At 44.1% G+C, this 25,154-nt stretch overlaps 1 protein-coding gene across 1 annotated transcript in view; it reads left to right on the forward strand.

Moving 5' to 3' along the window:
* LOC141105988 (AP-1 complex subunit mu-1) overlaps positions 1-25,154 on the forward strand; it is a 151,862-nt gene that overhangs the window by 74,814 nt on the left and 51,894 nt on the right. The window contains exon 4 of the mRNA XM_073596285.1: positions 20,100-20,230. Coding sequence (XP_073452386.1) covers positions 20,100-20,230 — 131 coding nt within the window. The remainder of the gene's footprint in view (positions 1-20,099; positions 20,231-25,154) is intronic.

Here is a 25,154-nt window from a genome sequence, read left to right on the forward strand (position 1 = left end):
ATGTTTTGTTCGGGCTGCCAGAGGGTTCCAATAGAGGACAGGCAGAGTCAAAAGCTACCGTTTCTAAATGGATTTGACAGTTGATTATTCAGGCTTACGGTTTGAAACAGAAGATTCCTCCGTTTCAGATCAGGGCACATTCCACAAGGGCTATTGGTGCTTCTTGGGCAGTGCATCACCGGGCCTCTAGGGCTCAAATCTGCAAGGCCGCAACCTGGTCTTCAGTCCATACATTCACCAGATTCTATCAGGTGGATGTGAGAAGGCATGAGGATATCGCCTTTGGGCGTAGTGTGCTGCAGGCAGCGGTACAGGGTCCTCAGGTCTCCCGCCCCTCTTCTAATACACTATATTGCTTGGCTACAAAACTGAGGTATCCCTGCAAGGGGAGGGATTATATAGGGGGTTGAACTTTCTGATAGGGTGTGCCAGTGTCCAATCACCTAGTGATACCTATATAACCCATCAGTAATTACTGAGGCTCTGTGTCCCGTGATGTCCATCGAAAGAAAAGGATTTTACAGGTAAGCTGTTATAAAAAATCCTATTTTTTTTTTTTTGAAAAAACACACTTTTTTAATTTTAATGCACTAAATCACGCTATATTTCCCAAATGTTTGATGTAATAAAAAAGATGATCTTAGGCCGAGTACATGGATACCAAACACGACATGCTTTAAAATTGCGCACAAACGTGCAGCAGCGACAAACTACATACATTTTTAAACTCCTTTACAGGTTACCACTTTAGATTTACGGAGGAGGTCTGCTGCTAAAATTACTGCCCTCGATCTGACCTTCGCGGTGATACCACACATGCATGGTGCAATTGCTGTTTACATATGACGCCAGACCAACGCTTGCGTTCGCCTTTGCGCAAGAGCAGGGGCGGACAGGGGTGTTTTTTTTTTTTTTAAACTGTTCCTTTCATTTACATTTTTTTTTATTGTTATCTCAGGGAATGTAAATATCCCCTATAATAGCAATCGGTAGTGACAGGTACTCTTCCCTTTTTTTTTTTTTTTTTTTAAATTGGGGCTTAGACCCTAGATCTCTCCTCTGCCCTCAAAGCATCTGACCACACCAAGATCGGTGTGATAAAATGCTTTCCCAATTTCCCAAATAGCGCTGTTTATATCCGGTGAAATCTAAGTCGTGAAATGCTCGTAGCTTCCGGTTTCATAGGCCATAGAGATGATTGGAGCCATTCTGGTCCCTGATCAGCTCTATGGTCAGCTGGTGTAACCACCGGCTGCATTCTCAGGTTCCCTGTTGGGACAGGAGAGCCAGAGAAAACCGTGGAAGACAGTGGGGGGGGGGGAAACATTCCCTCCCACTGCTTGTAAAAGCAGTCTAGAGGCAAATTGGCCACTAGGATTGGTTTTACATGAAAGCCGACCGCTGGCTGAAAAGAACGATACCAAGATGATACCTAAACCCGCAGGCATCATTCTGGTATAACCACTCAAAGTCCAGCAACATACCAGTACGTTGCTGGTCCTTGTTGGGCATATATTTGTAATCTATTTTTTTTTTTTTCATGCAGCCTGTGGGCTGAACGAAAAAAAGAGATTGATCGGTGGGTATGCCCACCATTAGAATACCTCCCTTCATCCACCCACTTCCAATGATGGGCATACATGCACCGTTTATATATGCCGAAGCATGGGGGGCATCCGCCCCAAAAGGTAGGAGCAAATCGCTCCTCCGCCCCTGCTGCCCCCATGCTTCGGCATATATGCTCTTTTTTTTTTTTGACTGTGGTGGTGAAATCACCTCCCACATCGCTGGAGTCACGGCTTTATGTATCGTGGGAGCAAACGCTGTTACTGTCAAGATAAATAAATCCGCGCTGCAGCTGAATGGTGTACCTGCTAAGCAAATGATGGTTAACAATAAAACAAAGTAACATTACAGCATAACAGTAAGACTTGGCAAACCTGCAAAGCAAATACAAAAAAAACATAGTAAAAAATAAAACCTTTTTTAACGCAACCTGTACCTAAAATATATATATATGCCAAAGCATGGGGGCATCCACCCGCAAAAGTTAGGAGCAAATCGCTCCTCCGTCCCTGCTGCCCCCATGCTTCGACATATATGCTGAAGTATGTAACTGTGGTGGTGAAATCCCCTCAGACAGTGCTGGAGTCAAGGCTTTATGTATCGTGGGAGCAAACGCTGTTGCTGTCAAGATAAATAAATCCGCGCTGCAGCTGAATGGCGTACCTGAAAACAAAAAAAGGTTAACAAGAAAACACAGTAAAGTATAAAAAAATTACATACCTGAGAAGCAAACAGGATAAAACATAACAATAAAACATTGCAGAATTGAATACAGTAAAAAAGAGCAGAACAATAAAACAACTATTTTTATTTTTTTTTTATTTTATATTTTTTTATTTTTTACTTTTTTTTTTTTTTTGTAACTAACTTTTGTAACTGTAACCGGTTCCAGGTTCGGGTCTCTCAAAATGTGATGGCATCTTGGGAGACCCTGTGAAAGTGTGCCTAGTTTGTGCAATGCTGTACCCTACGCTAAAACTCCACTAGTGTATGGTAGAGTTCAAAACATTCACCAATGCAAAGACCAGGATTGTCAGAACAGGAGGGACAATGATAGCGGGTGTCACGCCTATATCCGGGCTTTCTGCAGACACGACATTTTCTTTGGGGGGCTCGTTGGGTAGGGGTACGCGGGAGGACATAAAGAAAATGCCTTTCATGCAGTCGGCTTACTGCATTTGGTTGGGGAAGGTGAGGTGGAGCACTGTCTGGAAACAGAAGGGCTCTGACGATCTGTATAGCACATGAGCGTTCAGCAAAGCCAATTGAAATAAATAAACAGGCACTTTTTTTATACCAGCGTCTGGCCTTACGGGCAACTAGGTACGGCGCCAACAACTGGTCGTTGAGATCCACCCCTCCCATATTTTGGTTATATTCGTGGACGCAGAGGGATTTCTCCACAACACCAGTCACTGTAGTAATTTGGACCGTCGTGTCTGCATGAAGGGAGGTAAGGACGAAAACATTCTTATTATCCCTCCACTTCATAGCGAGCATGTTATTACACTTCAAGCAGGCTCTCTCCCCCAGCCTAAGACTGGAATCTACAAGCTGCTGGGGAAAGCCCCAGCGATTTAGATCGCACGGTGCCACATGCTCCAATCTGATGATCAAAAAGGTGACTAAAAAGTGGCACGCTCGTGTAATAATTGTCCACATATAAGTGGTACCCCTTTCCCAAAAAGGGTGACACCAAGTCCCACACAATCTTGCCAGCACTTCCTATGTAGTCAGGGCAGTTTGTTGGCTCTACGTGGCTATCTCTTCCCTCGTAAACAATAAAACTACATGTATAGCCTGTGGCCCTGTCACAGAGCTTATACATCTTGACCCCGTATCTGGCACGCTTGCTGGGAAGGTACTGTTTGAATGACAAGTGGGCAGAAAACTTAATCAGGGACTCGTCAATGCAGACAACTTGATGTGGAGTAAACAAGTCTGCAAAACGTTGGTTGAAGTGGTTTATGAGGGGCCGAATTTTGTAGAGCCGATCATATCCAGGGTCTCCATGAGGACGACATAGTTCATTGTTGTTGAAGTGCATGAACCGCAAAATCTGCTCATATCGTGCCCTGGCCATGGAAGCAGAGAACACAGGCATATGGTACATTGTGTCTGTGAACCAATATGACCACAGCGTACTCATTTTAACTATACCCATGTTGAGGGATAGGCCCAGAAAGGTCTTAAATTCGGAGACCGTAATTGGTTTCCAATCTCTGGCAAGGGACGACTGGGGAATAGTGGCGATCTGTTGACCAGCGTACAAATTGCTTTGGTCCACAATAGATCTATAGAGATCTTCGGTGAAAAACAGCGAATAGAAATCGAGTGACCTAAAATCAACTGTTTCCACCTGAATGCTGGGTTGGCCAGTGAATGGGGGAAGTACAGGTGCTGCAGAAGTGGTGGGTTCCCAATTAGGATTGGCGAATTCTGCAGGAAGGACACTATGGGCACGACGGGCCTGTCTTTGTCTTCTTGGTGGCAGCGGGACACTACTTGTGCTTGCCACCTCACCAGCTTGAACTGCACTTATGGGACTCGCCACGTTACCACGTGTTACTGCAGTGCTGGATGTACGACCAGGGTATACTAGGCCGCTGGTGCTTGCCAGTTCACCAGAAGGAATAGCGGCACTAGTACTTCTCTGCTCCATACGAGAGCCCTGCAGTTCTTGCACCTCAACAGCAGAAGAAGATTGGGGTCTGGTACGCCAGACCTTGGCAGGGACCACAACTCCGTCGTCAGAGCTATCTGTCATGGAGCCGCTGCTGTCTACAGGTTCGTATTCTGAGCCTGAATCTGACAGATGGGTGACTTCCTCTTCACTATCTGTCATGCTCAGAAACGTGTAGGCCTCTTCACTAGTGTACCTTCAATTTGCCATTTTGGGCTCTAAATTTAGTGGTACACTAGTGAGACTCACAGGTAAAAAAAGCTCCTGACTGTTAGCGACTGTATCAAAATGCTACCAAAAAACTGTTAGCGATCGCAGGGATCATGCCTGACTCTGCGAACGCTGCAGTTATGTGTTTTGTAAGTGACAGTGATCGATCGATACTGCACTTGGGTGGGCTGGGCGGAGGGGCAAAACGCTGAGCTGATCCCGCTAACACTGCGTTTTTGGGGACCCTAAACTGCTGGGGACGCTAGTATAGATCTGATCAGATATTGATCCGTTCAGATACTATACCACTAAGGGAGGTGTATGCTGCGTTCGTGGGTGTTAGCGGTACTGGCACTAACCTGACGCTGCCTGGGGCAACGCAGACCCTATCTGACCCTAAAACTTAACTTATATCGCCGCCGGGCGATCAGTGGGTTAAACCTTTATTAGGTAATAAACAGCATGTGCCCTGAAACTATAAAAAACAGACTAACCAGCGTCACCCGTAACAGTTATACGGTGATCACTGGTCAAATGGTTAACTAGGGGGCAATCGGGGGGGTTAAAACCTTTATTAGGTATTACTTACGCTATAAAAAGTTGACGGCGAACCTAAATACTTACCTCCCTAACTAGGTAACATCCCGCAGCGTGTGGAGGATGTTGATCCTCCACACGCTGCGGGATGTTACCGGCCTGAACAGCTACTTGATCCGATTTACTCTCATGTCATCTATCAATATATACACCTATGAACATCAACTTTTGAGCCACCTTAAGGGTCGGTTCACACTAGGACGACTGACAAGTAGCGTCCCGTTCTGTACAATGGAACCGTTCTAATCGTCGCTCCGACTTAGAAAAAGGTTCCTGTACTACTTTGGGGGCGACTTGCATAGACTTCTATATAGAAGTCATTTTGCTAGTCGCCGCCCCTGTCGTGTCCAGGTCGCCTGAGGCAGTCGCGCTGCAAGTCGCGCTGCCTCAGTGTGAACAGAGGCTCAGGATTTGCCTCTCGGCCTCAGTGGAGCCTCAAGCATTTAGTTTACGCCCACATTTCTTGGGCTTTTCTTTTCTTTTTGAAGAAAACAACGTGTGTATGTATGTATGTATGTATGTATGTATGTGTGTGTGTGTGTGTGTGTGTGTATATATATATATATATATATATATATATATATATATATATATATATATATATATATATATATATATATATATATATATATATAGTGTGTGTGTGTGTATGTATATGTATATGTATATATATATATATATATATATATATATATATATATATATATATACTCTTGGTGGAGTACAAGAACGCACTTATACCTGTTTACATAATCTTCAACACATAGATGTTTGTTCAATTTGGAATCAAGAGAATACTGGGCAAACAGACTTAGTCATTGTCGCTGTTTTTAATCACAATTTTTATGGAATGTCAAGTCAGCCAATGCAGTGTTTAACGACTTCAGCCCCGGAAGGATTTACCCCCTTCCTGACCAGAGCACTTTTTGCGATTCGGCACTGCGTCGCTTTAACTGACAATTGCGCGGTCGTGCGACGTGGCTCCCAAACAAAATTGACTACCTTTTTTTCCCACAAATAGAGCTTTCTTTTGGTGGTATTTAATCACCTCTGCGATTTTTATTTTTTGCGCTATAAACAAAATAAGAGCGACAATTTTGAAAAAAACGCATTATTTTCTACAATTTGCTATAATAAATATCCCCCAAAAATATATAAAAAAACATTTTTTTTCCTCAGTTTAGGCCGATACATATTCTTCTACATATTTTTGGTAAAAAAAAATCGCAATGAGCGTTTATTGATTGATTGTGCAAAAGATATAGCGTTTACTAAATAGGGGATAGTTTTAGGGCATTTTTATTAATAATTTTTTTTTTTACTAGTAATAGCGGCGATCAGCGATTTTTTTTATTGTGACTGCGACGTTATGGCGGACACATGGGACATTTTTGACACATTTTTGGGACCATTGTCATTTATACAGTGATCAGTGCGATTAAAAATGCACTGATTACTGTGTAAATGACACTGGCAGTGAAGGGGTTAACCACTAGGGGGCGGGGAGGGGTTAATCAGTACTAGGGGAGTGTTTTCTAACTGTAAGGGGGAGGGGCTGTATGTGTCACTAGACTGATCACTGCTCCCGATGACAAGGAGCAGTGATCAGTGACACTTGTCACTAGGCAGAACGGGGAGATGCTGTTTACATCAACATCTCCCCATTCGTCCTCTCCGTGAGGCGATCGCGGGTATCCCCGCGGCGATCGAGTCCGCGGGACCCGCTACCCGACTCACGGAGCGGCCGGTGTGCGCGCCGGCACGCAAGCGATGGCACGGCAGGGGATTCAAATGGACATACAGGTACGTCCTTTTGCCCAGCCGTGCCATTCTGCCGACGTATATCGTCGTGCGCCGGTCGGGAAGCGGTTAATAACTATTTAAAGCATACACTACCCATGAGGAAGGAGTTTAATTGACTCCGAAATGCGTCGGGTGAAAAAGTACTGCTTCAAAACTCTGTATATACACGATTGTAATACTGATGGATTTACATTCCTAAACAATAGATGTTAGAGTTATATTTTATTATGTTAATTCAATAAATTATATTTGTACCAAGTATACCTCTTTTATGATTGCTACATGTGCCTGAAAAGTCCACCACTAGGGGAACCCCTTTGCTGTTATGTATAAATAATTTTGGATGTGGCACAAATTCACAGTCAGATGCTGATCTACAATATACATTTGCATTTTTTATGGGGTTTTTTTGGCCAATTTGTTGGGCAGATTAAAAACCGCAAATTGCTGCAAAAACGCACTACATGCTTTTCTGCAGCTTCTCCATTTAAGTCTACTGAACCAAAAAAAGCACCGTTTTGTGTTGAAAAGAGTCCTTGAACCTTTTCATATATGCAGCGGCTGAAAAAAAGCATAGATGTGAATGTGTCCCATAGGAAACCATGTTAAATGAACTGTAGTGCGTTTCTGCAAAAAGCACCAAAAAAAATGCATAGGTGTGAACCAGGCCTAAGACGTTTAGTAGCAGCCGCATGCTTTTTTTTTTTTTTTTTTTTTTTTTTTGTATCACCTGTCATAATGGGGTAAAAAACTAAAAATTAGCCCTTTCATAGTACAAAAAGAGCAGATGATCGCTACTATAAGGGGTTCATTTATACTGTGAAACAGTGAAATTATATTATATCATATGTATAATAATAAATACACCCAGAAGTAGGATATATGGGCATTATAACTAGGAGTCAGACATGAAGCTATGTGAAGCGTGGAAGGGAGATATACATCTTTATATTAAAGTAGTACTAAAAGCTGAGACTTTTTTTTTTTTTTTTTTTTTTTTATGGATATGATCATTTTAAATATAATGCACAATACTGGCAAAAGTTTACTTTAAAATGTATCTGTAATGCCTTCTATTTCCTCCAGTCTATTGGCCTCCACCTTCTCTGGGTTCAGATGCTGATCTTCCCTGCACAGTCTCACGTCCTGCCCAGGACTATATGTCCCATGAGGCATTGCTCCTCTCACATTCAGAAGTTCTCAGGCACTTACTGACATGTATGGATGGTGCACTGAGCTGTATGTGTGCTGCACTGTATTTCCTGATATGTAAACAAATAATGCATTCTGTATGTAGGCCAACTAATCGGCTGGCCGATTAATCGATTATTAAAATAGATGACAACTGTTTTCATAATCGATTAGTTGTTTTGGCCCTATACACAAGGTAGAGCACAGCGTGGTCAGTTTTCTAGCTATGCTGACAACTCGGTCTGCTTTCCTCCAATGATCAGACTTCTGTACAGCCACTCACCAGGAAGACCAGTGTGCAGCTTTTTTTCCTCCCCCAGGTCTCTTCGCTCTTTATGGAGCTGTGAACAGAAAGTATGTGATCTCCTTAAAAAAAAAAAAAAAAGGAAAAATAAGGAATTTAATATTTTTCATATTTATTCACAAGTGTTTTACCTTTCATTTCTATTTTAAACTGAAAGGGGTTTTCTTTGATATACTTTAAATCAGAAGAACGTAATTATTCTTTATCGGTACCTATCACTCGTGTTCATTAACCACTTCAGCCCCGGAAGGATTTACCCCCTTCCTGACCAGAGCACTTTTTACAATTTGGCACTGCTTCGCTTTAACTGCTAATTGCACGGTCATGCAATGCTGTACCCAAACAAAATTTGCGTCCTTTTCTTCCCACAAATAGAGCTTTCTTTTGATGGTATTTGATCACCTCTGCGGTTTTTATTTTTTGCGCTATAAACGGAAAAAGACCGAAAATTTTGAAAAAAAATGATATTTTCTAATTTTTGTTATTAAAAAAATCCAATAAACTAAATTTTAGTCATACGTTTAGGCCAAAATGTATTCGACCACATGTCTTTGGTAAAAAAAAAGTCAATAAGCGTATATTGGTTTGCGCAAAAGATATAGCGTCTACAAGCTAGGGTACATTTTCTGGAATTTACACAGCTTTTAGTTTATGACTGCCTATGTCATTTCTTGAGGTGCTAAAATGGCAGGGCAGTACAACCCCCCCCCCCCCCCAATGAGCCCATTTTGGAAAGTAGACGCCTCTCAGCAATTTCCTTGGGGTATGTTGAGCCCATTGAATGTTAATTTTTTTTGTCCCAAGTGATTTGAATAATGATAAAAAAAAAAAAAAAATTGCAAAAAGTTGTCACTAAATGATATATTGCTCACACAGGCCATGGGCATATGTGGAATTGCACCCCAAAATACTTTTAGCTGCTTCTCCTGAGTACGGGGATACCACATGTGTGGGACTTTTTGGGAGCCTAGTCGCGTATGGGGCCCCGAAAACCAATCACCGCCTTCAGGATTTCTAAGGGTGTAAATTTTTGATTTCACTCTTCACTGCCTATCACAGTTTCGGAGGCCATGGAATGCCCAGGTGGCACAAAACCCCCCCAAATTACCCCATTTTGGAAAGTAGACACCCCAAGCTATTTGCTGAGAGGCATGGTGAGTATTTTGCAGCTCTCATTTGTTTTTGAAAATGAAGAAAGACAAGAAAAAACATTTTTTTTTTTTCTTTTTTCAATTTTCAAAACTTTGCGACAAAAAGTGAGGTCTGCAAAATACTCACTATACCTCTCAGCAAATAGCTTGGGGTGTCTACTTTCCAAAATAAGGTAATTTGGGGGGGGGGGGGGGTTTATGCCACCTGGGCATTCCATGGCTTCCGAAACTGTGATAGGCAGTGAAGAGTGAAATCAAAAATTTACGCCCTTAGAAAGCCTGAACGCAGTGCTTGGTTTTTGGGGTCCCGTACGCGGCTAGGCTCCCAAAAAGTCTCACACATGTGGTATCTCCGTACTCAGGAGAAGCAACAGAATGTATTGTGGGGTGTAATTTCACATATTCCCATGGCATGTTTGAGCAATATATCATTTGGTGACAACTTTGTGCAAAAAAAATAAATAAATAAATAAATTTGTCTCTTTCCCGCAACTTGTCACAATATAAAATATTCCATGGACTCGACATGCCTCTCAGCAAATAGCTTGGGGTGTCTACTTTCCAAAATGGGGTCATGGGGGGGGGGGGGGGGTTTGAACTATCCTGGCATTTTATGCACAACATTTAGAAGCTTATGTTACACATCACCCACTCTTCTAACCATTTGAAGACAAAGCCCTTTCTGACACTTTTTGTTTACATGAATAAAATTATTTTTTTTTTGCAAGAAAATTACTTTGAACCCCCAAACATATATTTTTTTTTAAAGCAAATGCCCTACAGATTAAAATGGTGGGTGTTTCATTTTTTTTTTTTTTTTTTTTTTTTTCACACAGTATTTGCGCAGCGATTTTTCAAACGAATTTTTTTGGGGAAAAAAACACACTTTTTAAAATTTTTATGCACTAAAACACACTATATTGCCCAAATGTTTGATGAAATAAAAAAGATGATCTTAGGCCGAGTACATGGATACCAAACATGACATGCTTTACAATTGCGCACAAACGTGCAGTGGCAACAAAATAAATACATTTTTAAAAGCCTTTACAGGTTACCACTTTAGATTTATAGAGGAGGTCTACTGCTAAAATTACTGCCCTCGATCTGACCTTCGTGGTGATACCTCACATGCATTGTGCAATTGCTGTTTACATTTGACGACAGACTGACGCTTGTGTTCGCCTTAGCGTGAGAGCAGGGGGCAACAGGAGTGCTTTTTTTTTTTTTTTTTTTTTTTTTTTTTTCTTATTTTATTTGCTTTTTTATCTTATTTTTAAACTGTTCCTTTTCATTTTTTTTTTTTTTTTTTAATTTTTATTGTTATCTGAAGGAATGTAAATATCCCCTATGATAGCAATAGGTAGTGATAGGTACTCTTTTTTTTTTTTTTTTTTTTTTTTTTTTAAATTGGGGTCTTAGACCCTAGATCTCTCCTCTGCCCTCAAAGCATCTGACCACACCAAGATCGGTGTGATAAAATGCTTTCCCAATGGCGCTGTTTATATCCGGCGAAATCTAAGTCATGAAATGCTTGTAGCTTCCGGTTTCTTAGGCCATAGCGATGTTTGGAGCCACTCTGGTCTCTGATCAGCTCTATGGTCAGCTGGCTGAATCACCGGCTGCATTCTCAGGTTCCCTGTTGAGACAGGAGAACCAGAGAAAAACACGGAAGACGGTGGGGGGGGGTCATTCCCTCCCACTGCTTGTAAAAGCAGTCTAGAGGCTAATTAGCCGCTAGGATGGCTTTTACATGAAAGCCGACCGCTGGCTGAAAAGAATGATACCAAGATGATACCTAAACCTGCAGGCATCATTCTGGTATAACCACTCAAAGTCGTGAATGGCATACCTGAAGCCAAAAAAATGGTTAACAATAAAACACAGTAAACGGTAAAGTATAAAAAATTGCATACCTGAAAAGCAAACATGATAAAACATAACAATAAAACATTGCAGAATAGAATACAGCAAAAAAGAGCAGAACAATAGAGAGAGAGAACAATAAAACGACAACTTTTTTTAATATAAATATATATATATATATATATATATATATATATATATATATATATATATATATATATATATATATATATATATATATATATAATTTTTTTTTTTTTTGTAACTTTTATAACTGTAACCGGTTCCAGGTTCGGGTCTCTCAAAATGCGATGGCATCTTGGGAGACCCTGTGAAAGTGTGCCTAGTCTGTGCAATGCTGTACCCTATGCTAATACTCAACTAGTGAATGGTAGCGTTCAAAACATTCACCAATGCAAAGACCAGGATTGTCAGGACAGGAGGGACAATAATAGCGGGTGTCACGCCTATATCCGCGCTTGCTGCAGACACATCTTTTTTGTGGGGGTTCCTTGGGTAGGGGTACTCGGGACGACATAAAGAAAATGCCTCTCATGCAGCCGACTGCATTTGGTTGGGGATGTGAATGGGGGAAGTACGGGCGCTGCAGAAGTGGTGGGTTCCCAATTAGGATTGGCGAATGCAGCAGGAAGGGCACTATGGGCACGGCGGGCCTGTTTGTCTTCTTCTTGGTGGCAGCGGGACACTACTTGTGCTTGCCACCTCACCAGCTTGAACTGCACTTATGGGACTCGCCACGTCACCAAGTGTTACTGCAGTGCTGGTTTGACTACGACCGGGGTGTACTAGGCCGCTGGTGCTTGCCAGTTCACCAAAACGCTACCAAAATAACTGTTAGCGATCGCAGGGATCAGGCCTGACTCTGCAAACGCTGCATTTATGCGTTTAGTGTTTTGTAAGTGACAGTGATCGATCGATACTGCACTTGGGTGGGCTGGGCTGGGCCGGGCGGAGGGGCAAAACGCAGGTGCTAGCAGGTATCTGGGCTGATCCCGCTAACACTGCATTTTTGGGAACCCTAAACTGCTGGGGATGCTAGTATAGATCTGATTGGATCAGATATTGATCCGTTCAGATACTATACCACTAAGGGTGGCGCATGCTGCGTGCGTGGGTGTTAGCGGTACTGGCACTAATCTGACGCTGCCTGGGGCGACGCATATCATCGCCCGGCGATCAGGGGGCTAAACCTTTATTAGGTAATAAACGGCGGGTGCCCTGACACTATAAAAAATAAACGAACTAACCAGCGTCACCCGTAACAGTTATACGGTGATCAGTGGTGAAAGGGTTAACTAGGGGGCAATCAAGGGGTTAAAACATTTATTAGGTAGTATATGGGGGTCCCTGACGCTATAAAAAGCTGACGGCGAACCTAAATATTTACCTCCCTAACTAGCGTCACCAGCAACACTAATACAGCGATCAGAAAAATGATCGCTTAGTGACACTGGCGACGGGGGGTGATCAAGGGGTTAAAACTTTATTAGGGGGGTATCCTAGACCTAAAGGGGGCTAACACTAACTGCCCTACCACACTAACTGTCACAAACTGACACCAATGCAGTAATCAGAAAAAAAAAAACTGCTTGGTGTCAGTGGGGGGGGAATCGGGGGGTAAAGGGGGGTGTTCTGTGTGCCTGGCATGTTCTACTGTGTGTGTTTTACACTCACATTGCAGTCTTCTCTCCTCGGCGCCGGAATGGAAAATACTGAGCCGAGGAGAGATGACCTAATTTCCTTTGCTGCTGTTTAGCATACAGCAGCAGAGGAATGATTCTATTGGCCGGCAGCGATCGCGAGGGGAGGCCACGAATGGATGGCCTCCCCTTCCCCTCCGATCGCCGCTGGACAAAAGCCGACCGCCTCGGGCTCCGGGGGGGGGGGGGGTCCGATCGGACCACCCACCCGCAGGAGGCAGATCACGTACAGGTACGTGATTCTGCCTGCCCGTGCCATTCTGCCGACGTATAACGTCGTGAGGTGGTCGGCAAGTGGTTAATAACTGAAGCATAGTAAACTGTGTTTGCTTCCGTTTGTGAATGAACAGGAAGCCCTCTACAGAGCTACTTCTGTTTTCATTCTGTACAGCTAAGGCTAAGTGTGTCCTCAATCTCCTTTCTCTGTCACAGGTGAAGGATCAGTGGTCTGTTTAGAGCCCTGATGTTTCACCAATGTTACCAACAGGGCCGCTAAAATAAAATTGGAAAAAATACAAAAATAAAATTATGCAAATCAAAAATCTACTGACCCCATCCACTGCCCTACTGACACCATCCTCTGCCCTAATCACACTGTCCACTGCCTTACTGACACTGTCCACTGCTCTACTTGACTGATACTGTCCACTTTTAAGGTAGTTTAAAGGGTTTGTGAACCCATTTGTAAAAGTCTATGCCAGCCCCTCTATCAGAGGCTGGCATAGCACACTGTGTTAAGCATTTTTAAAATCGAGCGCTGTAAATACCGATTTCCAGCTGTCTTCAGGCCGGCCACGTAACTCGCAGCTGCTGTTCAAGCTCCAACGGATGGCTTCTGCGGGAGGAGCCGTGATCTCCCTCTGTCCGTCAGCCAGGGAGATCACGTGGCCACTCGGCTCCACCCACAGAAGTTCTGTCTCAGCTGTAAAGCGGCCGCGAGTCAAGTGACCGGCCTGAGGTCAGCTGAAAATAAGTATTTACAGAGCCCGTTTTTAAAAATGCTTATTACAGTGTGGTATGCCAGCCTCTAATAGAGGGGCTGGCAGTGACAATTGTAGTTTTTTTTTTTTCTCAATCAAAGTGGCGGGGGGGACTGAGTGGAGACAGAGAGGGGGATGACAGGTAGGAAGGAAGGGGGAGAGAGGAGAGCAGAGAAGCCTATCACTTTGACCAGGGTGATCAGGGCAGAGCAGCCCTGGTTATCGTGGTCTGTTTAGATAGGCCATACAGGAAGTGGCAAATTCAGTTGGTTTTTTATTTTTTTATTACACTGCACAAGCGCTGTGCTGTTTAACCCTTTCGCTGCCAGGCCCTTTGCTCCATTTTGTAAACTCAGGTGGCCAGACCATTTTTGCAATTTTTCCTTTGTTGTTTATTTTTCACTTATAGCTTTCAGAATTTGTGAAAGACCCCCCCCAAACCATATATTTTCTTAAAGCGCATAAGTAGAATAAAAAGAAGGTGCTACTGATTTTTTTAGACCCAAATTTATTTGCGCAAACGTTTATCAAACCAATATATTTGCAAAAAATACATTAAAACCAGTATTGGCAGATAAAAACACAGCAAATTTTACAAAATTCCTACTAAATATAAAAGCTTAACATGTATTGAGTGAATAAATAACAAATATTTAACTTTTAAATTGCGCCTTTTTGCGAAATGGTGAAAATTGAACAGACGCAAAAGTGTAAATATCGAAATTTCTCTAAAAATCTGAAGGTTTTAATTTTTACCCTTACAGCTTTCAGAATTTGTAAATGACCCCCCAAACCGTATATTTTCTGAAAGCATATGGCCTCTAGAATAAAAAGAAGGTGCTTCCGTTTTTTTTTTTTTTTTTTTTTTTTTAGACCCAGAGGTATTTGCGCAAATGTTTATCGAACCAATATATTTGCGAAAAATACACTAAAACCATTATTGGCAGATAAAAACGCAGCTAATTTTACAAAATTCCTGCTAAATCCCTAATAAATATAAAAGCTTAACCTGTATGGAGTTAGTGAATAACAAATATATTTGTAAATTTTTAAATTGTGCCTTGATAGTAGCTTCACAAGTCTTGCATCCATTAATCTTGTGTGTTTTTGGACAGTTTCTGCTTGAATTTGTTTGCAAGATGTCAGTATAGCCTCCCAGAGCTGCTGTTTGGAAGTAAACTGCCTCCCACCCTCATAGATCTTTTGCTGGAGGATGCTCCAAATGTTGTCAGTAGGATTGAGGTCAGGGGAGGATGGAGGCCACACCATGACTCTCTCTCCTTTTATCCCCATAGCAGCCAGTGATGCAGTGGTATTCTTCGCAGCATGAGATGGTGTATTGTCATGCCTGAAGATGATTTTATTACGTAAAGCATAGTTCTTCCTTCTCTACCAGAGGAGGAAGTGGTTAGTCAGGAACTCCACATACTTTGCAGAGGTCATCTTTACACCTTCGGGGACCCTAAAGGAGCCGACCAGCTCTCTTCCCATGATTCTGGCCCAAAACATGACTCCACCACCGCCTTGTTGATGTCGCAGCCTTGTTGGAACAGGGTGGCCGTCCACCAACCATCCACTACTCCATCCATCTGGACCATCCAGGGTTGCACGGCACTCATCAGTGAATAGGACTGTTTGAAAATTAGACTTCATGTATTTTTCTGCCCAATGCAGCCGTTTCTGCTTGTGAGCATTGGTTAGTGGTGGCCAAATGGAAGGTTTATGAACAGTTGCAAGACTCTGAAGGACTCTATACCTTAATGTCTGTGGGACTCCAGAGGCACCACCAGCTTCAAATATCTGTTTGCTGCTATGTAATGGTGTTTTAGCAGCTGCTCACTTGATCCCCTGCATGGATCTGGCAGAAATCTTCCTCAATGTGCCTTTATCTGCACGAAACCCGTCTGTGCTCAGAATCAGCCACAAATCTCTTAATAGTGCGATGATCACGCTTAAGTTTTCGTGAAATATCTAATCAGGGCCGATCCTAGGGTCACAGACGCCTGGGTGCAGAAATATTTCTGGCGCCCCCACAAAAGGGGCGTGGTCATCTTACCAACTCCTCCCCTTTACAAATGTTTCTATGGCAATGACTCAAACACAGGGATGCTCCCGTTAGAAGTCTTTGTTACCTTGGGATCCTCCCATGATCTCTTAACAATAAAGAAAATACAGAAAGAGAGTACACTAATGAGACCTGGAGGGGAGTCTCTCTGATGCACACAGAGAGGGCTTCTGTTAGAAAGAGCCCCTAGACATAATACGGTCAAAGACTGTAGACATGATACAAGAGATGGTCAGAGACTGCAGACATAATATAGGAAAAGGTCAGAGACTGTAGACATAATACAGGAGATGGTCAGAGAATGCAGACATAATACAAGAGACGGTCAGAGACTGCAGACATAATATAGGAGAAGGTCAGAGACTGTAGACATGATACAAGAGACAGTCAGACTGTAGACATGATACAGCAGATGGTCAGTGACTGCAGACATAATACAGGAGATGGTCAGAGACTGCGGACATGATACAAGAGTAGGTCAGAGACTGCAGACATAATACAGGAGATGGTCAGCGAATGCAGACATAATACAGGAGATGGTCAGAGAATGCAGACATGATACAAGATGCGGTCAGAGACTGCAATCATGGTACAGGAGATGGTCAGAGACTGCAGACATGGTACAGGAGATGGTTAGAGACTGCAGACATAATATAGGAGAAGGTCAGAGACTGTAGACATGATACAAGAGACAGTCAGAGACTGTAGACATGATACAGGAGATGGTCAGAGACTGCAGGCATAATACAGGAGATGGTCAGAGAATGCAGACATGATACAAGAGACGGTCAGAGACTGCAGACATAATATAGGAGAAGGTCAGAGACTGTAGACATGATACAGAAGATGGTCAGAGACTGCAGACATAATACAGGAGATGGTCAGAGACTGCAGAAAAAATACATGAGATGGTCAGAGACTGCAGAAAAAATACAGGAGATGGTCAGAGACTGCAGACATGATACAAGAGACGATCAGAGACTAGAGTCATGGTACAGGAGATGGTCAGAGACTGCAGACATAATACAGGAGATGGTCAGAGACTGCAGAAAAAATACATGAGATGGTCAGAGACTGCAGTTCCTATGGACGTTAGTAGATAATGGCCGATCGGCCCTCTCACCTGATCCAACGATACAGCAATGGTTCCTCTGATCAGGAGTCAGCTCACTCTGAATTGCCCCTGGCGACTCCGCTGGATAGCACCCAGATCTGTATTCCTGCAATGACTCCATTCCTTTCTCCGCCAGGGATGGCGCTAGGCTGTGTGGCTTTCCCTCTGGTGGCGCAGGGCAGCGGGGTTCTCTCTCTGATGGTGTTCTCTCAGCACTGCCCTCTCCTTCTGGAGTCCTGGGTGTACTTTCCTGGGTGTAGACCCCCCCCAGGACAAACCACCCCCTCCATTAGTACAGACCCCCACCAGGACAAACTCCCCTCCATTAGTACAGACTCCCCAGGACAAACCCCCCCTTCATTAGTACAGACCCCCCAGGACAAACCACCTCCATTAGTACAGACCCCCCCAGGACAAACCCCTCTCCATTACTACAGACCCCCCCAGGACAAACCCCCTTCATTAGTACAGACCCCCCCAGGACAACCCCCCTCCATTAGTACAGACCCCCGAGGACAAACCCCCTCCATTAGTACAGACCCCCCAGGACAACCCCCCCTCCATTAGTACAGACCCCCCAGGACAAAGCCCCCCCCTCCATTAGTACAGACCCCCCCAGGACAAAGCCCCCCTCCATTAGTACAGACCCCCAGGACAAACCCCCTCCATTAGTACAGACCCCCCAGGACAAACCGCCCACCCTCCATTAGTACAGACCCTCCCAGGACAAACCCCCTTCCATTAGTACAGACCCCCCCAGGACAACCCCCCTCTATTAGTGCAGACCCCCCAGGACAAAGCCCCCCCCTCCATTAGTACAGACCCCCCTGGACAAACCGCCCACCCTCCATTAGTACAGACCCCCCCAGGACAAACCCCCCTCCATTAGTACAGACCCCCCCAGGACAAACCGCCCCTCTCTCCATTAGTACAGACCCCCCCAGGACAAACCCCCTCCATTAGTACAGCCCCCCAGGACAAACCGCCCCCCCTCTCCATTAGTACAGACCCCCCAGGACAACCCCCCTCCATTAGTACAGACCCCCCAAGACAAACCCCCCTCCATTAGTACAGGCCCCCCCTCCATTAGTACAGACCAACCCAGGACAACCCCCCTCCATTAGTGCAGACCCCCCCAGAACAACCCCCCTCCATTAGTACAGACCCCCAGGACAAACTGCCCCCCCCTCCTCTCCATTAGTACAGACCCCCCCAGGAACCCCCTCTCCATTAGTACAGACCCCCCAAGACAAACCCCCCTCCATTAGTACACCCCCCCAGGAAACCCCCCCTCCATTAGTACAGACCCTCTTAGGACAGACCCTCTCTATTAGTAGAGACCCCCCTCTATTAGCGTACATAAAAACACCTGGGCGGCAGCTGGAGAGGAGAGGACAGTGTGCAGCCGCGCCGCCCGGGTGGAGAGCAGATGGAGACAGGCTTGGGCGAGAGGGAAAGACAGAGGAGGAGAACACATCAGGCACGGACCGCCCCCCCCAGCGATGTTACTGTGCGGCTGGTCTCTCTCCACATCCGGCGCTGCTCTCCTTCTCTGACAGGAGGAGGGAGGGGGGACGGGCTGCCGCTTGAGCCTCGAAAACAGCGGCGGCTGTGACCTGCAGAGGGAGCTGCCTCTGGACACAGAGAGGAGGAGGAGGGAGGGGAGCACTCTGGCGCTTCAGCGCCCCCACCTCTCTGGCGCCCGGGTGCACTGCACCCCGTGCACCCCGTCTGGGATCGGCCCTGTATCTAATGTTTTCATACCTCGTCCAAGGCATTGAACTATTTCACTCTTTTCGGCAGCAGAGAGATCCTTTTTCTTCCCCATATTGCCTGAAAATGGTGTTCTGCTTAATAATGTGGAACACCCTCCTTTAGTAGTTTTTCCTTTAATTGGGCTCACCTGGCAATCTAATTATCACAGGTGTCCGAGATTGTTTTCAGTGATCAAAAGAGCCCTGAGACACAAAGCCATCCATGAGTTAAACTGAAAAACAAAATATTTAATCTTTGTGACACTGAAATAGAATTTGCATAATAATTTGGAACAGGGTGTATATGGTCTGGGGAAAATATAGTACCCTGATGCAGGAAATGCATTAGGTAAAAAATGTTTTAGGACTTGTTGTGCCCCCCTTCCCCTCTAAACACTAACCTCATACCTAGATCGATCCACCTCTGTGCCCGGGCTGCGGTCTTCTCTCCTCTTTCCCTCTTCACACAGAGACTGACGGGCAGCAGAAGGAGCCATTGGCTTTTGCTTTTGTCAGATTCAGTGAGGAGGGAGTGGCTGAAGGGGGGAGTGGTAAGCTGCGCTGTGTGGGTCAAAAGAAGCACATAGCAATAGCCCGCCCATCGCCCCCACAGTAAGCGACTTGCTTTGGTGGCAGACCGAAGAAGAGGAGCCAAGAGCGCTGGCAGGGTACCCCAAAAGTTGATGTTCAGGGTCACTCTGTACAGTACCATTGCACACAGGTAAGTATAGCATGTACGTTATTCTGGGAAAAAAATTGATTAAGTACTGTGCCCATCTGTAGTGGCTTTCCCCGACAGGCTTTGTTGTGAATCTTGTGATGTAGGAGCTGGGGCGGGCCAGGCATTGTGGCTTGGGATTGAGCCTGCAGGTGTGCCTCAAAAAGAGGCAGCTTCCTATGGTGGCACACCAAGAAGAGCTAGGAGCGCCAGGGGGGACCCAAGAAGAGGAGATTGGGGCCACATGTTTGTGTTTAAAAAAAAAAAAAAAAAAAAAGGTACAATCACTTTAAACATACATATCACATTTATGATGCACATATACAATTGTACAAATCACATTTATAGTTTCTCTTGCATATGTTTTGTATTTCAGGTATTTTCTGAATATTTCAAAGAATTAGAAGAAGAAAGTATACGTGATAATTTTGTTATTATATATGAATTGTTAGACGAGTTAATGGATTTTGGCTATCCTCAAACCACAGACAGCAAAATATTACAGGAGTAAGTATTGAGACTACCTCTTGTGGTGTGTGTGTGTGTGTGTGTGTGTGTGTGTGTGTGTGTGTGTGTGTGTGTGTGTGTGTGTGTGTGTGTGTGTGTGTGTGTGTGTGTGTGTGTGTGTGTGTGTGTGTGTGTGTGTGTTTTTTTTTGTTTGTTTTTTTTTAAATGTTAAAACTACCCAAGACTGTTATTTCAGTTACGAATGAATGCTGGTTGACTAAATCTTCAGCTAGCTAATTTTTCTTCTGCAAAGCCTCATCACCCAAGTCCTGTCTTGGGAGAGTCTCAATCATCCTGTTGATGTTGTTTTTTTCCCATTGAAGGACAGAGGAAGTTTTTAACCTTCTGGTTCTGCTGCAGCCTACAGCAGGATTGGATACTTACAAACAAAAAAAAGGCTGTAGGCCAGCCTGGGATAAAACCCCCAGGCTTATCTCACTACCGTCATGCCACAGTATTTTGCTAGTGTCCTAAGAGAATATATGTCTTCTTTTCAGCTCTGCAGTGTGATAGACCAACCTTATTTTTCTAGCAACGCATTTTTCTTACGCTTTTACATTTTTCTTGCTTTTCTTAGTCAAGAGTCTGTTCTACATTGCTTCTAGAGCTTGCCTGTTAGGTTGCAGCTATCTGGCGCAGCTGTCTTTAGCCTCATTTTTGGAGTGCAACATCCTAACTCCACTGGAAGTTGTAAAGAAAGCATGGAAGTGACCTTTGGGTACTGGGTGCTTTCCAGACACTGCACTGATAAAAGCTAGCTGCAGAGTGCTTTCCAGGCCTAGAGCCACTAGCATTGCCTAAGCACTTGCCCTGTCTCTGAAGGCTTACTTTGTGAGTAGGCCTTCCAGAGCACCAGGAGCTATTTATGTAGGTTGCTGGATATCTTTTAAAATTCCTTGTTTCCTGTCATTTGCTACACCAAAAGTATTTAACATTGTGGAACTGAACACTTGCATGCTCCACACCCTTTTGTGCTATACAGCATCGAGAAATGCTTTTCATGTTACTGCTTTTGCTTGCAAAGAGACACACGAAACTATTTTCTCTACTTAGTTCCTGTTGTCCACCTCCAGGGACTTTAGTCCATCCGACCCTCATCCGCTACCAGTTGTCCGGTTTTCGTAAGCATCTAAAACCTTGCCTTGAACCAGAGTTTAAATGCAGTCACAGCATGTTTGATTCTGGACACAAATCCCTACTCCCCCCCCCCCCCCCCACCACCACCACCACCACATTTCTCACCTCCAATCTTCCTGTTTCAGCACACAGATAAGCAGATCTCCATAGAGCCTTCTCAGGCCTTAGGGATCAGGGTGTCATTGCCTCAGATCCTGCAGCAGAACAGTTTCAGGGAATTTGAATGTCTTCATTTGAACCCAGAAATTCTGCTTGGAATCTACTAGGTCTGTTGTTGCTTTCCTTCCCGTTTTTCGAACTGGCAGTCTTATCCTGCAAGGAACCTTTTCTAGTTATGTATAGGGACAAAGGGTGGTGAGAACTTCCTTCCTGCTTTATTTAGGTATTTTTTGCCTTTCATCCCAACTAGGACATTGTTCTGCTGTTCCTCCTGTCCTGCTCCAGTTCTGCAAAAGGAAAATATCCTCCATAGTCTGAATGTGGTTTGCGCTATAGTTTAGCCACTGCTTTTTTCGGAAAGAATGATTCTCATTTTTGTCATTCTTGATGGTCCCCATAAAGGGTGCACTGGCTTGTTGTTCCACCATCTTTGGGTGGCTCAGACTGGCTATCATCCATGCTTGTTGTCTCAAGGATTTGAATCTACCCTTTCATGTCTTAGAGCACTTTTACTAGATCCATGAGTGCTTTTTGAGCTTTTCGGCATCAAGCACCAGTTTCCCAGATTTACAAGGCTGCCAATTGGTCTTCTATTCACACGTTCTCTAGGTTCAACCTCATCTGATGTTAACTTAGACTTGGAGTGTAAGGTCTCTCAGGTGGCTCTTTGAGCTGCAGGTAGTGTTACAATTTTTTTTCTTGAATTAAGACATCTTCCTCATGCTACTTTATTTGGTCTTCTTATGCAACTCTTTGGATCAGCGTAACCTCAGCAACAGCTTTAGTGGCTATACTCAGACACCCCTGGACATATACGATTGCAGTGCCTGCCTGAAATGCGATCTTCGGGCCCTGGGCTCTTCTTGCTGGATATTCCAGACATCTGTGTACTGTGTTGGTTAGCCGCAGAGTGCATTCCAGGTGCACAGACCCAGGTGTGACCCAGTCTTTAAAAACTCATTCATAAGTACTCCCTGTGGGTTGAGCATCTGGAGCTGCTTTGTGTATTAAAACTTTTGAGCACTATTCTTACCCCTATTTTCAATTCATTTCCACAGAAAGTTAGTGTTGCCTTTAAACGCTGATGAATTGAGTGCTGCGTCACTAGCTTGGGTGTTGCATGCACACACTATGTGCTTCTTTACCATGATTCAGCGTGAAGTAACACCTTCCCACAACAGCTACGCATCATAAGAGACAATCTTGCGGTTGCCTGTAGTGACCTGGTAATCTCTGGCTATTTGAATCTCTCTTGCTTCCAGCAGTAGGTTTGTGGATGCTTAAGGTTTTGCCTTGTTTTTGAGCCAAGTTGCTCTATTTTGAGGTGCAACGTCGGATCCCAAATATAATAGGAGCAGTCTTGCTGTATCAGGTGCCTCCAGCTCATGGTCCACTAGGGGTGGCCATGCAGTGTTCCCTCTTAAGGGTCTGACACCAGTAGCCTAGAATTTTGTCCCATGCTTTAGTCCTTTCATTGCTCAGTCTCCTTGACCCCTGTCAAAGTTTCCAAGGTAAAAAACGATCTGCAGATCGCACAGGAACTAGCGTGATGAGAATTAGCATAGACTCCATTTTGTACAGGGGGGCTCATGTAGTGTAGCTCCCCTTGTGCACCCACTTGTGTTCCAGTGGGAATCAAATTTTGCTGTTCTTTCCATCACTTCTGTCCTATAAATAACCATTATTGGTCTTCCATGGGAAAGGTGGTAATAATGCCTAGAGCCTTCTTTCTTCCCAAGTTAGTTTCAGCTTTACTCAATAAAGTGATTATAGGGCCTAGGGCCCTTTCACATGGGCGCCTCCACTTAACGGAATTCGTTTGCTCAGCGGGGGATCGCTCTGCTGATCCTCACTGAGCAGGCGAATGACAGGTCTGTGTCCGCTCCGCTGTGCAAAACCGACACAGTCCCACTCTCTTCTATGGGGATATCGGATGTAAACTGACCCCCTGTCCGTTTCCATCCGATCCGCCAGACAGATGGAAAATAGGACCACCATCTGTATGTCTTTGGCGGACAGGATCAGATCAGTTGGTGATGGGTGTCAGCAGACATGTGTCCGCTGACATCTGCAACTCCGTAGAGGACAATGCAGTGTCTGATCAGGTCTGCCTGAAAAACTGACAGGCAGACCTGATCGAACAGCCCGTGTGAAAGGACCACTAAAAATTTTTTTACCTTAAAGTGTAACTAAATGCAAAACATTTTTTTTAGTTTAGGATAGTGGAGAGGGATTAGAACGCTTGTCAATTGTTAATGCTGTCTGTGCCCAATTAACCACTTGAAGGCATTTTTTGGCACTTTTTGTTTATATGTGAAAATCTTTTTTTTTTTTTTTTTTTGCTAGAAAATTAGTTAGAACCCCCAAACATTATATATATTTTCAAAGCAGAGGCCGTAGGGAATAAATTGGTGGGTTTTGCAATTTTTTTGTGTTACACGGTAATTGCGCATCGTTTTTTTTTAATGCAGTTTTTGAGAAAAAAATACACTTTTAAAATTTGCACAAAAACACAATATATAACCCATCTTTTTTGTAAAATATCAAAGATGTCATGCCAAGTAATGGATACCAAACATGTCACGATTTTGCGCATGCCCACACAACGGCGATAAATAACGTCAATTTTTCTATCGATAGGCAATGCTTTAAAAGCCAGTACAGGTTAAAACTTTAGATGTACAGAGGAGATCTAGTGCTAGAATTACTGCCCATACTCTGTGGTTCCCGGCGATACCTCACATGTGTGGGACGTTCGTGGGGTGCGTGTGTGCGGGATTGACGCACACGTCTGCCTTTTTTTTTTTTTTTTTTAATTATTTAGTTTTTTATTTTATTTGTATCACTTTTATTGCTGTCACAAGAAAAGTAAACATCCTTGTGATAGAAATAGGCACGTGACAGGTATTCTATAAGACCACAAATCTCTCCTTTGCACTTGAAAGCATTCAAAACGCCAAGATCTACATTTTTTAATACTTTAGATTTTCAAAAAATGGCGCCTTTTAAAGAGGTTGTAAACTCTGTAAAAAAAACAAAAAAAAACAAAAGACAAAGGCATAATGAGCATGCCTAATGCATCGCATACTAGCTCATTATGAAATACTTACACTAGAATGAAGCCTTCCAGCGGCACCTGCACACCGATGAGATGGCTGACATCTTTTTCCCAGAGTCTGTTCTGGGTTTGCGGGCTCCAGCACTGTGAGTGGCCTGAGCCGAGATTACGTCCCTCCCATGCATGCGCGGTAGCCGCCGTTCATGGCACAGGGCTCGGAAGGAACAGGACCCATGGCCGTTCCTTCAGAGCGCATGCGCCAGTGATGCCACTGGCTGCATGCAATTTGTATATATCTCCTAAACGGTACATGTTTAGGAGATATTTACACTACCTATAGGTTAGCCTTATTATAGGCTTACCTATAGGTAAATGTCTGCAGAGGAAGTATGCTTCCTCTTTAAGATGCCGTTAACTTGGAAGTGATGTTATGTCATCACTTTCGGGTTACCATAGCGGTGACCCAATCAAAGCCGATCCTGGCTTTCTTCGGGTGTCTGACTAGCCGGCAGACATGCGCGGCGGGAGGAGGGGGACGTCCCTAAAATATGGTACCACAGGCAACACCCT

The sequence above is a fragment of the Aquarana catesbeiana genome, linkage group LG01 (assembly GCF_042186555.1).
Source record: "Aquarana catesbeiana isolate 2022-GZ linkage group LG01, ASM4218655v1, whole genome shotgun sequence".
Classification (NCBI taxonomy): Eukaryota; Metazoa; Chordata; class Amphibia; order Anura; family Ranidae; genus Aquarana; species Aquarana catesbeiana.